An 18,283-nucleotide genomic window follows, 5' to 3' on the forward strand; every position below is an offset into this window, starting at 1 on the left:
CCAGCACTCGCAGAGGCAGAGACCGGAGGATCTCTGTGAGGTCGAGGCCAGCCTGGTCTACAAAGCGGGTCCAGGACAGCCAAAGCGACACAGAGAAATAGAACAAACAAATAAGTCCCGAAACCCAAAACCCCGAACCAAACAAACAAATAGAAGCAAAGTTCTGTTACTTCAGAACACACCCAAGATGTTTACACGAGGAGAAGAAATGACTTCTTTCGTGTCTGAGCAGTGCACCCCACCATTTATTTTGATAAAGTTATCTTTCACAAACTACACCAGAACTCGAGGGACAGGTAAGTAGAAACGAGGCGCACTGCATGGAAGCCATTGCTTGTGATTCTAAAGTCTGAGGTTAGTTATCCACGGACAATTCAGAGTATGTAGTGTCTTCACACAGAGAGAATGTATTGCACACATAATTCTCAATATGTGTAAAATGCCGTGAACCAAATGTGGGTAATAGGACAAGCGGGGGAAACTCACAGAATTACTCCATCTTCCTAGGTGAGTGGGATATGGGGAAAGGAACTGAGGTTGAGGGGTGTATGACTTGAGACCCCCCAAAAAAGAAAACCAGTTAAGTGTCATTTGTCACTAGTGACTATAAGTACAAGGGCAAAGGAAGGGAGGTTGGAGAGGACCTGGGATAAGAGGCAGCAGAGAGGAAACCCCACAGACACCTCCTTCCACGGGAGTGTGGGAAGGCTAAGGCGGAGCCTGGTCTGGGGGCTGCCTAGCAATGAGAAGCGGCCAGGCCCCGGTGGGAGGACCGAGAGCTGCACTTTAGGAGTTCCTAGCTCGGAGAGAGAACATCCCTGTTGCTAGGGGGCCGCGGAGGGCTGCCTGCCTGCGGAGCCGGAGGCAGCTCCGTGTGCACGCCGACCCCTGCCTTCCGTGGCAACCGCTGTGGCTGTGGCGCAGAGCCTCGCCCACCGCCATCCCCACCCTCTCCATCCTTAGCCATTAAGCGAAGCCGGCTCCTGACACGTTCGAGCAGGACTCAGAAGAGGAGAGCCATCTATCCGGGGGACCTGCCAGGCGACATGCGGCCGCCTGGAGCCGCCCGGGCGCCCTGGGTCTGAGACAGCCAGCCGAGGCTGGTCATTGTGAGCGCCGCGGGGACCCGCCGGCTCTGCCGTCCCTCCCGGGTCCCTGGCCGCGCCGCGATGGGGCACCTGCCCAGGGGAAGGCGCGGGGGCCGCCGCCTGCTACCTCTGCTCGGGCTCTTTGTGCTGCTCAAGGTAGGGAGCCCCCAGTCGTCGTGGAGGGGGATCCATCCCGCCGCGGGGAGCTACGCGCGCAGGGTGCGGTGGCCAGGCGAGGAGAGCCAGCCGCCGCGCACGCTTTGTCCTCGGCGCGATGCCGGGTGGGCTGCCGGGCTGCGGGTGGAAAGATCTGGAAGTTTGCGCCTTCCCGTTGTCGCCCTTTGTACTCTGCCACCTCGGCGACGGGCTTGCCGGATAGGGTTTTCATAGGCAAAAGGAGGTCACTTTCTTTGCTGGTCCTCACTGCACCCCAGTTCCGCTTCACCTCCGCGCCCTCCCTCGGTGGAGCCTCTGTGCAGCTGCTTTGTCTCAGTCAATTCACCTTCTGCGGGAATCACTCACTCTCAGGGAGCTGAGCTCTGGACCAGACGCACCGGCCAAGAGGGGCGAGGGAGAGAGGGCTCCGTTGAATCAGGAATCAGCTGACCCAGAGGGGAGATCTCTCCCTGACTTAACCTCCAGCCACCTGGGGATGCCCGGTAAAAACTCTCCACACTTCCTCCCCTCCCCATCCCCTCATCTCAGAGGGTGCTGCCTCTGATTTTAATGGTGGAATACATAATTTATAAAATTCACTTTTTTCCCCCTGTCCTCTTTGGAACCGCGTGGCTTCAAACCGTACTTTGAGAAAAAAAGTGAAAAGGGAAAATACTGTTTAAAAAACCAAAAGCTTGACACCTAAAGCATGTAATTAAAAAACAAACAAACAAACAAACAAACAAACAGCTGTTTTCTTGGCACGTGAAGGGAAGTTAGGAATTGGTACCTCCGGACGCCTGTTTTCAAGGGTCTGCTTTCGCTCTGTGGTATTAATCCCTTCCTAGCGGCTCAAGGATGGCCACAGGTGATCCGGAGCTATCCTTTCAGCACCACGCGGATACCTAGTGAGGAAAGGTCAACACATGAATGACTGCAAAATGTTTCCACATTAAGGAGTCATTTCTTGCTCATACGCCCATTAATTATGAATGCTCCCCAAGGTTAGAGTGAACAGGATTCACGAGTCCCCGGCAGCACGAGTGAGAAATACTCTGTATCTTCTGCTTGCCTTCCTGGATCGCAGGAGAATGTAGTGTCTGGGAAAACAGCCAGAGAGTCCATGAGTGAAGTTCTGAGTTGTATTTGATATATGTTCAATTTTTGAGTTGTCAGTCATTATTTTATTTAAAAGTCTGGTAAATAATAAATTCAATTGCACGTTTTCACTATAGGAGGCTTCTCTTTAGTACACAGCACAGATGTAATATGCTTACCGAGTTCTGTTTTGTCCAACTATTTGTCAGACTCTGTTACAACTAAGATGATTAGGCAACACTCTTTGTGAACTTAAGGCACTGCTTTCCTGAGAACAGCAGAGAAGTGTGTGTGTGTGTGTGTGTGTGTGTGTGCGAGAGAGAGAGAGAGAGATCTGAGTTACATTTAGCCTTTGGAATAATTTCAGGTCTTTGCTTCAAAGTGGATGGTAACTATAGAAATGAGAATATTTAGCTCTAGAGAAAAGATAGAATGTTAAGGTTAAAAAACAAAGAAAAACGTAGCGAAAGTTTTAATTCAAAACATGATAATGGCCTAAGAAAATTCATCAGGGGTAGCATGGTGGTGTCTTAGTCACTGTAATAGACTTTCACTCTCTTTTATATAACATGTGTATTTCTCAATATTTGCCAGTAAATGTATATTATGATAAGCTGTACAACATAGCCCACACATTGGCAAATCTTAATTAAAGAAATGTTACTCTAATGAGAGATATAATTTTGCAAGGGGAGTAACTAATACTTATTTTAAGGGTAACATTGTTTCACTTTAGTACAAAGTAGAACAGAATAAAGACAATCTATAAATTAAAAAACCACCAATCCTCAATTTTCTAAGCATTTTCACACATGTTCTTTGAATCACACTTCCTAACAGTTAACAAGAGACATCCGAGGGGCTAAATTAGGCATCTAGTATAATATCACACACTTTGTGGTTAGGATATTAAATGGTGCATCAGACATGCAGTATAATCTCTTTATAATTTTGAGATTTTTTTTAATTCAAAGTACTGAACAAGGAATCAATAAAATAGATACCTTCGTGTGTATGGTAGCAAGAACATCAAGATAATCCATTATTAAAATGTCAACTAGTCTACCAGATCTCAATGATACAGTCTATACTGGTTTATGGGCATGAAACAAACCATTCTTCCGTCTCCTATAAAGATATTCATAACTTTAATTATTACCAGCAGTTATTAATGTTCAAATTTATATCCTATGTGTGAGCAAAAATATCTGAAGAACATGGGTCAAACATAGTCAGCTCTGAAGCTTGCTGTACAATTTCATATTATCTACAATTCGGGGAGCTATAAGCTGTGGGAAGATGGGGACAGATATGATGTGCAGGTTCATAAACAGGTTCATTGAAGCAACCTGGGAGGGGTGGCATGTTCAAGGCTCTGCACCTCATGACGTGTCCATGCTTTAAGTTATGGATCCATTTAACAAGGCACTCAGGTTGTCTGAGTCAGCCACTGCACTTCATGAGATGGTACCTGCATAACTGATGTGGCCTACAGCCAACGCTCATCACAGAACACTCAGAATCATATATTGATATTGATGGTAAGCATGTATGTGCAACTAGAGTCAAAAATCAAAGCTCTGTTATCAATCAAGAGCCTTCTGGTTTCAAGTCTTCTGCTATAGATCAAATGGAATGCTTTTCTAGTATCATTCTCTTGTGTGTCTTCCCATAATTCCTGCTGAGAACAACACAACATCACATATTTACTGCCTTTCCTGAAAATGGCTTCCTAGATGAACAACCCAGTCGATATCAGTGCTTTGTCAACTAAGACGCAAGCTGCAGACTATGAGCTCATCAGAATTTGAAGTCTCTCTTCCCTGAAGTGTTGCTTTTTGATGCTGAACTGGAAGCCCCCTGCCTTACCAGTAGACTTGGCATGAGTCCTTTATCCCTTTCTTACCCCCTTTACACTTCTATATTTCTGTTCTCACATGAGATGTCATCAAAGATCACTAACTTTTAAAGTGTTCTTAATACTTTATTTTTTTAAACATCTGTGTTTGATACTATAAGTGTTTTGATATGAGCCATTGTACTGTTACTCAGGATAAGTACCTGTGGTTCATGGTCTTTCTATCCTTCTCTGAGATCTCTTCTCTCTCCCTACCCTCTCCCCCCTCCCCCGCCTCACATGCACACACTCCACGTGTCTCATTTTCCCATGGAAATTTCATCTTGAGCTTTCTGGGGACTGTTCACTGCCCCCGCTGTTTTAGGTGACGGATGGTGGACCTTCCCACTGTGAGCACACTCCTGCCGTAGATCCTCACGATGTCAAAGACTAGTGTTGCGTGGCAGAGAAAATCCACACTGTTCCTCTGCCTTAGCGGTAGACTAACAGCCTAGTCTGTGAATGTATTTTGCACGTTTGTGTGTGGTACACGCATGTGTGACAGGTTTAGGGAGCGGAGGTTGATGTCCCGTGTACTCTACTGTCACTCTCTTCTTCATTTTTTGAGGCAATGTTTCTCACTGAAACGTGAACTCTCTGTTCAACTAGACCAGCTGGCCAGAGAGCTCTGGGGACCTCCTTGTGGGGACCCCGGCACATTCTTCACTCCTGGCTTATTGAACAGGTGGAGTGGATATGAACTCAGGTCTCCATGTTTGCACAGCAAGCACTTTAGCCACCTACCCTGCCTTCGACCAGCTTGCGCCTTGAGGATATGAAAGGACCTTTGAGTTTGGTATTATTACTTTGGTCTGTCACAGAATGAAAAAATAGGAAGCCTAATAGCAATGACAGCAGATGTCTCCTCTCTTTTCCTCGGATTTAATGGGTCCAGATCCATGGGTTCATTGATGTCTCCTTCTCATATGGGTATCCCAGTGCAAAGATGAGCTTTACCACACAGTAGTTAGTGGCCCTTATGCCGAATCCAAGTATGTTATAAATACTTTTGAGATAACGCTTTATCTCATAATTTTTGTCTTTCTTTGTGTGCTAGCTAGCATCTGGCATTAGAAGTGTGATAACAACTTAATAAAAAGAACAACAATTTTCTTCACTATATAAATAGCTTCCAAGCATTTTGAGATATTATAATAATTGACTTGTGAACATTGCTATATAAGGAAAACCTGAAAACTATCATTATAACAGTTAAATAATTATAATTATAATACAACCACCACACCAAAAATAGTAAACCATTATAATCACTTTCTAATATATTATTAAAATCATAAATCAAAATACAAGGGTGTTATTTTTCTCAAAAATATGACATCCTCAGTAATGTATATATCTATCAATGTTGCTTAAATGGTTACTTGATTTTATTAGTTAAAAAGCCATTAAAGTTAAAAAGATAACAGTGCTTACTGCTCTTGTAAAAGACCCAGGTTCAGTTACCAACACCAACGTGGTAGCTCCCAACCATCTATAACTCTAGTTTTAAAGGATCTGAAGTTCTGGTCTCACAGGTACTGAACAAACAATGGTGAACATACACACATACAGGAAAAACACTCATTTACAGAAAATAAAAGTGAATAAAAATAATTTAAGAAAATGAAAGCAGCAGCGACAAGCAGGCATGACTATAATCCCATCATTTGGAAGGTACAATCAGGAGTTCAAGGTCACAGTTCATTATAGACCAAGTTCAAGGCTAGCTAGGACTGCATTAAAAAAAAAAAGACAGAACAAAACAAAAAGGTAACCATTGAAGCTGGGAATCATGCTGCATGTCTGTCAAACCCAGCACACAGAAGGCTGAAGCAGGAGAATTTTAAGATATATGTCTTATCTTATTGACCATAAGACCTATAGCCAGTACAGGTATACCAAAAATACCTTTGGCTCCCATTCTGTATCAGTGCTCCCCCATGTCGCTTCCATCCCTACTGTGTCAGTATTTCTGTATTCCTAGCAGCTGGGGACCCTCCAACACTTCGTGAGAATACTGCCTCTGCGGGGCCCCTTTCAACAGCCTCTCTCGGTAAACGCCTACGGAGGTATGTGATCCGGGGTCATAACCCAGTGACTCACACAACCCTTTTGCGGTGCCCATTGGTCTCAGCCCTTTCTGCTTAAAGAAGCGCTCGATTGTGCACTAGCGTCAACTGAAGGGAGAAGCCGAAGCAGGGAGGATGATGGTGTGCTGTGGCTTAATTGTAAAATGGATTGGATCTGTGAACGCTCGGCTCCCAGCTGGTGGAGCTGTTTTGAAAGGAGGAGCATTTAGGAGGTGGAACCTCACTGGAGGGAGTGGGTTCCTGGAGTTTTATAGGCTGCTTCCTGGCTGTAGGGGGAGTGGATGCCTTGTGACCCCGCCTTCTCCGCCCTGATGGGACTATGCTCTTCTTAAATTGTCTTCCAAAATACACTCTCCCTGATTTAAGCTGCTTTTTAGCTGCACACTGGAATGAATTGAGGAAATAAGGATGTGAAGAGGTTCAGTGAAATAGATGGTACAACAAAGACTCTCCGGGGCTCACTGGCGCTACTGATTCCAAAGGGTTCCATATGGTTTCAAAGCCATTGAGGAGAAAACAGAAACTATAAATACAGCAACAATAAAGACCAACTTAAAATAGAAAACAAAACAAAACAAAAAAACCTCTCAGGTAATATTTAGCCACTTTGTTTTTGTTTTCTTTTCTAAGTGTGCTCCTGGGCGCCACAAAATCAGGCCTTAGATAATTTCTCCCTCCTTGTAAACAGAATCCTCAACTCTATCACTAGAGGCAAGACTGTGTTGTATTCCCAGTTCTCAGCTGTTTCAGCATCTAATTTGACAGTGAAGTATCTTTCCTTTCCTGAGGTTATCTAGAAGAGAGAACTTGGTTCCTGTGTTCTGTATTTCAGAACAAAACAATCAGATCTTGAAGCAAGGCATTCCTTTTTTTTAAATGTTTTTTTTTAATTTTAATTTTTATTAATTACACTTTATTCACTTTGTATCCCCCCATAGGCTCCTCCCCCTCCCCTCTCAATCCCACCCTCCCTCCCCCTTCTCCATTGCATGCCCCTCCCCAAGTCCACTGAGAGGGGAGGTCCTCCTCTCCTTCCTTCTGATCCTAGTCTGTTAGGTCTCATCAGGAGTGGCTGCATTGTCTTCCTCTGTGGCCTGGTAAAGCTGCTCCCTCCTCAGGGGGAAGTGATCAAAGAGCAGGCCAATCAGTTCATGTCAGAGACAGTCCCTCTTCCCATTACTATGGAATCCACTTGGACACTGAACTGCCATGGGCTACATCTGTGCATGGGTTCTAGGTTATCTCCATGAAAGGTCCTTGGTTGGAATATCAGTCTCAGAAAAAACCTCTGTGCCCATATTTTTTGGTTCTGTTGCTCTCCTTGTGGAGCTCCTGTCCTCTCCAGGTCTTACTATTTCCCACTTCTTTCATAAGATTCCCTGCACTCTGCCCAAAGGTTGGCCGTAAGTCTCAGCATCTGGTTTGATACCTTGCAGGATAGAGCCTATCAGAGGTCCTTTGTGGCAGGCTCCTGTCCTGTTTCCTGTTTTCTCCTTCTTCTGATGTCCATCCTCTTTTCCTTTCTGAATGGGGATTGGGCATTTTAGCCAGAGTCCTCCTTCTTGATTAGTTTCTTTAGGTGTACTTTACTAGTGTATTTTAGTAGATTTATCCTATATTATATGTCTAATAGCCACTTATGAGTGAATATATACCCTGTGTGTCTTTCTGCTTCTGGGATAGCTCACTCAGGATGACACCATTTACCTGTACATTTCATGATCTTCTTGTTTTTTGTTTTTTTTTTTATTAACTGAGTAATATTTCATTGTGTAGATGTACCACAATTTTGGTACATTTCTCCACTGAGGGGCATCTGGGCTGTTTCCAGCCTCTGGCTATTACAAATAAGACTGCTACAAACATGGTTGAGCAAATGTCCTTATTGTGTACTTGGACCTCTTTTGGGTATATGCCTAGAAGTGGTATAAATGGATCTTGAGGAAGCGCTATTCCTAGTTGTCTGAGAAAGCGCCATATTGCTTTCCAGAGTGGTTGTACAAGTTTACATTCTCACCAGCAATGGAGGAGTAGTCCCTTTCTCCACACCCTCTCCAACATGTGTTGTCACATGAATTCTTAATCTTAGCCATTCTGATGGGTGTAAGGTGAAATCTCAGGGTTATTTTGATTTGCATTTCCTTGATGGCTAAGGATGTTGAGCATTTCTTTAAGTGTTTCTCTGCCATTCAATATTCCTCTATTGAGAATTCTCTGTTTAGTTCTGTACCCCATTTTTTAATTGGATTACTTGATTTGCTGGTTTTTTAACTTCTTGAGTTCTTTATATATCCTGGATATTAGTCCTCTGTCAGATATAAGGTTGGTGAAGATCCTTTCCCAATCTGTAGGCTGTTGTTTTGTTCTGACAACAGTGTCCTTTGCACTACAGAAGCTTTTCAGTTTCATGAGGTCCCATTTATTGATTGTTGCTCTTAGAGCCTGTGCTGTTGGTGTTCTGTTGTCTCCTGTGCCAATGAGTTCAAGGCTCTTCCCCACTTTTTCTTCTCATAGGTTTAGTGTGTCTGGTTTTATGTTGATGTCTTTGATCCACTTGGACTTTAGTTTTGTGCAGCATGATAAGTATGGATCTATTTGTATTTTTCTACATTAGACATCCAGTTAGACCAGCACCATTTGTTGAAGATGCTATCTTTTTTTTCCATTGTATGGTTGGCATCTTTGTCAAAGATCAGGTGTCCATAAGTGTGTGGGTTTATTTCTGGGTCTTCTATTGATTCCATTGATTCACCAGCCTGTACCATGCAGTTTTTATTACTGTTTCTCTGTAGTACAGCTTGAGATCAGGGATGAAGATACCTCCAGAAGATCTTTTATTGTAGAGGATTATTTTAGCGATTCTGGATTTCTTGTTATTCCATATGAAGTTGAGAATTTTTCTTTTAAGAAAGGTCTGTAAAGAATTGTGTTGCTAATTTGATGGGAATTGCATTGAATCTGTAGATTGCTTTTGGTAAGATGGCCATTTTTACTATATTAATCCTGCCAACCCATGAGCATGGGAGATAATTCCATTTTCTGATATCTTCTTCTAATTCTTTCTTCAGAGACTGGAAATTGTTTTCACGCAAGTCTTTGACTTACTTGGTTAGGTTCACACCAAGGTACTTTATGTATTTGTGGCTATTGTGAAGGGTGTTGTTTCCCTAATTTCTTTCTCAGCCCTTTTGTCTTTTGTATACAGGAGGGCTACTGATTTTTTTGAGTTAATTTTGTATCCAGCCACTTTGCTGAAGGTGTTTATCAGCTGCAAGAGTTCCCTGGTAGAACTTTTGAGGTCTCTCATGTATACTATCATATCATCTGCAAATATCGATACTTTGACTTCTTCTTTTCCAATTTGTATCCCTTTGATCTCCTTTAATTGTCTTATTGATCTAGCAAGGACTTCAAGAACTATGTTGAAGAGATAATGGAGAGAGTGGGCAGCCTTGCCTTGTCCCCGATTTCAGTGGGGTCGATTTAAGTTTCTCTCCATTGAGTTTGATATTGGCTATAGGCTTGCTGTATATTGCATTTACTATGTTTAGGTAAGTGATTTGTATCTCTGATCTCTCCAAGACTTTAAAATGAATGGATGTTGGATTTTGTCAAATGCTTTTTCAGCATCTAAGGAGATGATCATGTGATTTTTTTTTCTCCTTCAGTTTGTTTATATGGTGGATCACATTGATGGATTTCCATATATTGAACCAACCCTGTATGCCTGGGATGAAGCCTACTTGGTCGTAGTGGATGATATCTTTGATGTGTTCTTGTATTTGGTTTGCAAGTATTTTGTTAAGAATTTTTGTATCCATGTTCATAAGGGAGATTGGCCTGAAATTCTCTTTCTTTGTTGGGTCTTTGTGAGGGTTAAGTACCAAGGTGACTATGGCTTCATAGAATGAGTTTGGTAGTGTTCCTTCTGTTTCTATTTTGTGGAATAGTTTGAAGAGTATTCTTTTTTGACCGTCTGGTAGAATTCTGCTCTGAAACCATCTGGCCCTGAGCTTTTTTTTGCATGGGAGACTTTTGATGACTGCTTCTATTTCCTTAGGGGATATAGGACTATTTAATTCACTTACCTGGTCTTGATTAAGCTTTGGCAAGTGGAATCAATCAAGAAAATTGTCTGTTTTGTTTAGATTTTCAAATTTTGTGACATATAGGCATTTGAAGTAAGACCTAATGATTGTTTGGATTCAGTATCTGTCATTATGTCCCCCTTTTCGTTTCTGATTTTGTTGATTTGGATAGTGTCTCTCTGCTTTTTATTTAGTTTGGCTAAGGGTTTGTCTATCTTGTTGATTTTTTTCAAAGAACCAGCTCTTGGTTTCATTGATTCTTTGAATTGTTTTATTTGTTTGTAATGTATTGATTTCAGCCCTGAGTTTGATTATTTCCAGCCATCTACTCCTCTTCGCTGTGTCTACTTCTTCTTTTTCTCCCCCTTAGGGCTTTTAGGTGAGCCATTAAGTTGCTTGAATGAGATGTTTCAAATTTCTTCTTGAAGGCACTTTGAGCTATGAACTTTCCTGTTGGCCTTGCTTTCTTTGTGTCCCATAGTTTGGGTATGTTGTGCCTTGATTTTTATTGAATTCTAGGAAGACTTTAATTTCTTTATTTCTTCTGTGATCCAGCTGTCATTTAATAGCAAGTTGTTTAGTTTCTCTGTGTGTGTAGGCTTTTTGCTATTTCTATTATTGATGTCCAGTGTTAGTCCATGGTGATCAGATAGAATACAAGGGATTATTTCAATCTTCTTGTATCTGTTGAGGCTGAAGCAAGGCATTCTTGACAAAAGGCTTTCCCTTTTCTTCTCTGTCAGCAGTTGAGACAATAGAGCAGAAAAATGACACGTTTGGGAAAATATTTCACAAAGAGAGAACCCAAATTGGAAATTGGTCTTTAAGTCCAAATACTGTATCACAAATTATATACACGCACGTAATCTCTAAAAGAAAATGAGCCCTGGAAGAATGAAATTAAATTTGATGAAAACAGACAGACTACCAACATCTATTTGTAGGCATATCCATATGTAAAAATTGTGTTTATTCATTTAATTTTGTGGACTCAGAGGACAACTTGATGGAGAAAGTTTGTTCCTTCCTGATGTGGGTCCCAGGGATTGAATTCAGATAGTCAGGATTGGTAGCAAGTTACTTCACTCATGGAGCCATTTCACCTACCCGTGTGCTACTTTTAGAATGCTTTTCCCACAGAATGATGAAGGACAATTCACTCTCCTGAGAAACCTGTCTTAAAGTAAATGATAAACCAGAGAAACCCATTTTATCCTAGTGATTCATGAGCCTTTGCTATTAAATCAAAAAAGCAAGAATAGTCATGTACATTTCAGTATATATGACTCAATCACATATATCAATATATATGCCTCAGTCATATATATGATTCAAATGATAAATAAGTCCCTTTGTGTGTGTGTGCTATTCCTTTTAAGTCTTCTCAGACAATGGAGACTTTTTTAATTTTTTTTTTTCTAAATAAACATCAGTTGGTTTGTTTATGGATGAGAGTATGGTAAACCAACATGCTCTTATTTCTGACCCTTCACTAGCAGGGCCCCTGTGGACTTAGTTCATTTTCTTTGCCTTTTAGTTGCCTTTTAGCTGACAGAGGAGCCTGTATATTTCATTGTTGTTGATGATCAATCTTTCCCCCCAAACAAAACGGAAGCATTGGGAAATTACTTCCCCTCTTCAGTATGAAGTCTGTCATTTGGATGATGGGACACTGATTTATTGTCCAGTTAAATTCAGTCAATCAAACACACACTGATCATCAGGTAAGTACCAAGAATGGACCAAAGCTGCAGGAAGAGAGTGACTAACTATCAGATGTGTCTTTGTAGTGGCATAATGGAGACACAGACATTTAATGGGGACCTAGACGCATAATGGGGCTATAGAAACAAGAAAAAAAATGTCACTCAAGTGTAGTTTGATGTGTATTCAAATAGAGGAAATGTAAGATAGTGGAGGAAAGACACTTAAGCATCTAGTGGTTTAAGATTAAACATGAGCCATATCCTGAAGCATAGACATTTTCTTTTGCAATGTAAACAGCAGGCACAGCATACTAATTGAATTAATGTTGTGATCATTAAAATTTTAGCATACTGCTTAACAAACAGCTGATTAAAATTTTAACCAACTGAAATACAAATATACATGCATATATATGTGTGTGTGTGTGTGTGTGTGTATTTAAAGCATATATTCACTTGTGAGCTGAAAGTCTTTAGATAATCTTGTAGCTGGTTTATATGAATGGCTTATTATTATTGTATTGTTAATGTGCTAAAGCCTGGCTAGCTGTAGTGGTTTTCTATACCATTAATTTTATTTTGTTGTTGTTGTTGTTGTTGTTGGCCATTGAGAACCAGAATTAGGGAGAAATTGTCATTAAATTATTTATCCTTTTACAGTTGTGGCTGAAAGCAATGTTTCTCCTCATGCTATGAGTTTATGATAAGAAATTCCATCTGGAGGCTCAGCCAGGGGTTTAGTAGGTAAAGGTACTTGCTCTCCACCACAGAGGCCCAAGTCTAATCCAAGAACCCACATGGGAGAAGGAGATGATTATGGGAAGTTGCCCTCCAAGAAACATCCATGCCTCATGGTATACACGCACCCTCACATACACACAAAAATAAATGACTGTAAAATAATTTTAGATTGCATCTGCAGGGTTAAAAAGCAGTACTAGAAATTCCTTAGTGAGTAAATTGTTTTTATGAAATTTAATAATATTTAGTAAAATCAATACTTTTAGAAACTTCTGAGAAGGTATTTATATAAGGCCCTGGTGTCCCTGAAGCAGCAGCAACAGCAGGATGAGGCTCCTTGCTGTGTGTCATCTTCCTCTAAGACTAGCCAGGAATTTTCAACTTAAGTCAACTTGTTGGTTCATAAAAATTATGTATATATATATTCAAGTATGTTGCTTGGGGATATCTACTCAATTTGTCAATACATTGGAAACTGAAGTGAAGGAATGAAAAGCAAGAAGGTGATAGCAGATTTGATAGGAGACACACATCCGCACACCTTATGATGGTGTCTGCATCCTATGGATTGAAGTCCGAGAGAGAGAGTAAATGAGAGAGTGAGCTGAGTCCCAGCATTTATCATTTTCTGTTTCCCAATTTTGGACTCAGTGTGACTGGCTGCCTCACCCTTCTGCCATGGTGTCTCCCCTGCAACTGTATATAGACTATAATCTCAAACTTTGAGCCAAAAGAAAGTCTCTCTTCTGGCTGGCTCGGTGGTTAAGGGCAGTGGTTGTTCTTGCATAGGACCCAGGTTTGGTTCCCAGCACCCACATGGTGGCTCACAACCATCTGTAACTCCAGTTCTTGGGGCAGAGGGGGGGAGTGTTGGGGGGGTCCAGTGCCCTCTTCTGGCCTTTAAGGGAAATGCATGCACTTGACGCATACATATACACAGGCAAAACATTTATACATGTAAAAACAATTTTTTTTTCCAAAAGAAAGAAGGAAAGAAGGGAGGGAGGGAAGAAGGAAGGAAGGAAGGAAAAGAAACTCTTATTTTGTAAGTTTCTTTCTATCTCACCAAAAATAACTAATTCTTGCCCTAAACCACTAAGGATAAGCATGATATTTACAATAATAGATTGTTATTAGAAAATACCTATTATTAGGTATACTCAAAATTCTGAATATTTATGTAAGACAGAGCCTTTTAGTCAAATTTGATCTGTAGCTGAGGATGACGTTGAGCTCCTGCCTCTCCTGCCTCTCCTGCCTCTCCTGCCTCTCCGGGAAAACGTATCATCACAAACAGCTTAACGTTTCTAGATCTTAAGTTTACTGTCAAGGAAAACTGGGTGTGGTGTGGTGTGTCTGTGACCCAGCACTGCGGTGGGAGGCTGGGAGCAAGGCGGGAGGATCACCATTTCCAGAACACAGAACGAAATGCTTTTTAGAACAACAACAAAACCAAAAATAGCAACAAAAGTTAATTGTATGCTGTCTGGGATGTGTCATTAAATATTGAGGTATGTGATTCTCACCTTAAAAATATAAAAGAAAACCAGGCATTTTGCATCAAAACACACTGATACAAACCATTATTTACACTAAGATAAAACGGTAAGGTAAGATGTAACCAAACTTCCCGCGCCTTGTGCGGGGGAGTTTCGCTCTGCAGTCCTCCTGAGCCAAATTATACTTTTTAATGAGTCTGTCACAACCAGCTACAGGCTTCTTTCAAAGTGGTTAACTCCAGGGATTTGCAATATGGAAATGCCGGCACTGTAAAAGCTTCTCCATAAGGTGACTGTAAGAGCTTAGAACAAAATACTTTGGGTTTTAAAAACTGAGCTTAGGCACTTGTGGGGTTGTTGCTGCTTTTGATGTTGTTTTTAATTATAAAAATCTGCTCAAACTCAGCTGCCATTCACAGTATCTGGGGTTGACTTCTTGGATTTCTATTTGTGTGTGTATTTGAAACTCATAACAGCCTACAATGCTTTTGAGCCATGTTCGCCTGTGCACTGGTAGCCTGATAGTTTCAGCTTCTTGATCGACAGAGCATATTTTGAAGGTTAAAGGAGAACATAGGAAGACTATTTCTAATGAAGCTTTTGTTGCTTTGCTGACGTCTCCAATTAGCCTTCCACCTTATGGCTTTTCATAGATTTGGGAAACTCCTCATTTACAATATTTAAGGAAGCCTGAATCAATATCTGTATCAATAACCATAATAATATTACATTAATATAGTAAGAATTCAAATAGACTCTCACCATAACAAAAACATAACAGCAACAGGCAGGAAAAAAAGAAAACTTCTTCCTAAATGGTCCATTTGAAACTCACTACCCTCTGCAGATACGTATTCCAAACTTGTTCCCTCTTTCTATGCAGATATATATATGTGTGTGTGTGTGTGTGTGTGTGTATAGTCAAAATCATTAAACTGCCATACAATGCATATTCTTCTCACTTAAATGTAATATATTTTTTAAGATCTGTGCTTTTTTTAGCCTTCTGAATTTTGTTAAATTAAGCCATATGCCCATGGGTCAATTATATAAGATTCCCATATTTGAATTAATTAAGAGAATATATTATCATAGATATTGATCATAACCATAAAATGGTGATCAGGATTTGGAGATTAAGGGGATCATTACTTACCTGTGTGCTGTCTGTGAGTGTGCAGTCAAAAACCAAATAACTAGCAAAGCTTTTCAATGCCATATTGACAGGATGTTATTTCCCACTTTCTATACCAAATCCCATCCTAGGAAACTGAAGCGCATAGATTGTCCGGTAGGAAATAGGTAAAGATTTTGGCTTGAACTCTGGCTGTGTTCTGTGCCGGCTCTGTGCCATTTAGCAGTGGATTCTTCTCTTTACGGAAGACAAGCTGAGGGGATTCCCTAGCCTGCATCTCCTGATCCCCAGCTTCCTACCCTCCGAGGGTAAGAATGGTGACACTCTCCTCCTGACCTCTGTGCTCTGGACAAAGTGAGTAGCCTAGAGCTGAGCAGCTGGTCCCAGCTAAGCTCACCGTAGGCCTGCAGCTTTTAGAATGGGCTTGTGACAGAAGCTAGAATGCTCAGGACCGAGCGTTATTACGGACTGGAAACTAGCCCAAGGCATGGCTCTATGGCATGAGCTCAGATCCTGCCCTCAACCATAAAACTGACAGAGACAATCATTTTATATGAGAAAGGAAGCAGGCAGGGGCAGAAGAGACTTCAGTAAGACTATCCTTCATTACAAGAAGATGGATCTCATCTCGCAGGTCCTCCACAGGTATAGGGGCAGCTGCCAAACAGCAACCTACGAAAATCCTAGCTGGCCAGGCACAGCAGTGTTGCTCTCGGGGTCACCGAGGAATCAGAATTGCAGTGATTATATAATTTGTCATACTAACTGAGGCACTCCTGTGAGTAAAGAGATCATTATGCTGGGACAGCAGACACGAATCGACCTGTTCTGGGAAAACTGGGACAGATGGTTCCCTCCCTGAACATACGGACAGACATTATTTTACACACTATGTTATCAGCGCCGCCCTACCCTCGTCACCCAATTCTGAAACCTTTATCCGAGTCAACATGGTTACCAAAATAAACTAAGGCCTGCACTGGGGGTTTGCACTAGCCAGCCAAACCACAGTGTCTGCCAGCATAGGAACCCCAGGCACAACCATTTGGGGTTTGGCAATGAGGCCAGATCGATGTACACAGCATCATCACCTAGATAAAAGTTCTCTGAGTAAAGAAACAACTTAAATACATGCATTCTCTATGGTTATATTCATGTAGTAGTTTTGAAAGGGCAAAGTCATTGAGCTGAGGAATCGCCTCTGTTAGCAAGGATTGGGGTTTGAGGATACAGGGAGAAGGTGTACGCATCTATAAAGGGCCAGCCTGAGGAAGCCTTCTGATATGGATGTAGTTCATTGCAGCAGCCATTGTACCAATGGCAGCTTCATAGTTGGGCTATCTTCTTATTTTGATAAGCGACATTGTTACCATGGGAAGAGGTGAAATGAAGGGTGTGTGGCCCCCTTTTGTACATTTACTGGCAGCTCATGTGTGTGTAGAGGCGGATGTGTTTGTGTGCGCAAGTGGGTTTTCCAAGTGTGGTCACCTGTTAGGGGCAGGACAAAGTTTAACTCCAGTGTTTTCCTCTATCACCCTCTACTTTATTTTTGAGACAGGCTCTCTCTGAACCTGGAACAGAACATTTAGGTTAGGCTAGCCAGCCAGGCAAACCCACACTATCCACGGGCCCACACGCCTTCCCCTGACATGCTCGAGCTACAGGCGTGCACTCAGTTTTTACTCACTGGGCCGTTGCTCCAGACAGTGCTCTCAACTTCATATGAGTCCATAATATTTCAAAGATAAACTTTAGTGATTTTGTTGTTTATTTTAGCATGTTGAGTCTTTATTGTACCCATCAGTTTGCTAAATATTTTAAGTTGCTAGCTGACAGACAGGCTCTTGTCTCTAGTAGCTCAGAAATAAAATAATTACATTTACAGGGAAAGTGAGGATTATCTGAATAAATGTATAATATTTTAGGAAAATATATGCAAAATAGGAAAGGACCATAACAGAAATACTATTAGTCCATCAACTCAAATTTATTTTGAAGCAGGTTGCACATTTAACTGCATTTAACAAGTCTTGGCTTGCAAAACCTTAAAATAGCCAGCAGTTAAGACAGTCCCTCTCAGTGCTCTGAAAGGCTCTATCCAACAGGGAATCTAAGCAGATGCTGAGACTCACAGCCAAACTTTGGGCAGAGCACAGGGAGTCTGATGGAAGAAGTGTAGGAGATAGAAGGACACTAAGTAGACAGGAGCTCCACAAGGAGACCAACAAAGCTAAAGTATCTGAGCCCAGGGGTCCTGCAGACACTGATGCACCAACCAAAGTCTATGCATGGAGAGGACCTAGACCTCCTGCTCAGATGTAGCAGATTGGTAGCTCAGTCTCCATGTGGGTTCCCAAGTAAGGGGAGCAGGGGCTGCCTCTGTCATGAACTCTTGCCTGCTCTTTGATCATCTGCTCCTGGCAATGTGGCCTTACCAGGCCACAGAGGAAGAAGATCCAGGCAGTCCTGATGACACTTGATAAGCTTTGAGCAGATAGCAGAGGAGAAAAACTCTCCCTCTCAGTAGACTAGGGGAAGGGGATGGGAGAAGAGAGAGGGAGGATAAAAGGGTGGGAGGGTAGGAGGGTAGGATTCAGAGGAGTAGGATAGAGGAGTAGGGTAGGATTCAGGGAGGGGGGCTTAATCAGGATATATAATGAATAAATTGTAAAAAAATAAAATAAAAACAAAAAGAAAAGACAGCCCCTCTCATAATACATCAACACTAACGACACTTTCAATGACGTCAGAGAATCAGATGAAAGTGATGTCACAGAAGTCACCA

At 41.8% G+C, this 18,283-nt stretch overlaps 1 protein-coding gene across 3 annotated transcripts in view; it reads left to right on the plus strand.

The window, feature by feature from the left end:
• Positions 1-693: 693 nt before the first annotated feature.
• Positions 694-18,283, plus strand: part of Ptpro (protein tyrosine phosphatase receptor type O) — a 200,015-nt gene continuing 182,425 nt past the window's right edge. For 2 of the 3 annotated variants that reach the window (XM_060384320.1, XM_060384321.1), the window contains exon 1: positions 696-1,244. In XM_060384320.1, the coding sequence (XP_060240303.1) occupies positions 1,170-1,244 (75 nt within the window). In that variant the 5' untranslated portion in view covers positions 696-1,169. Of the gene's footprint in view, positions 1,245-18,283 lie in introns of all 3 variants that reach the window. The other variant, XM_060384319.1, reaches the window with a different exon arrangement.

This window comes from Meriones unguiculatus, chromosome 5, assembly GCF_030254825.1.
Source record: "Meriones unguiculatus strain TT.TT164.6M chromosome 5, Bangor_MerUng_6.1, whole genome shotgun sequence".
NCBI classification, from domain to species: Eukaryota; Metazoa; Chordata; class Mammalia; order Rodentia; family Muridae; genus Meriones; species Meriones unguiculatus.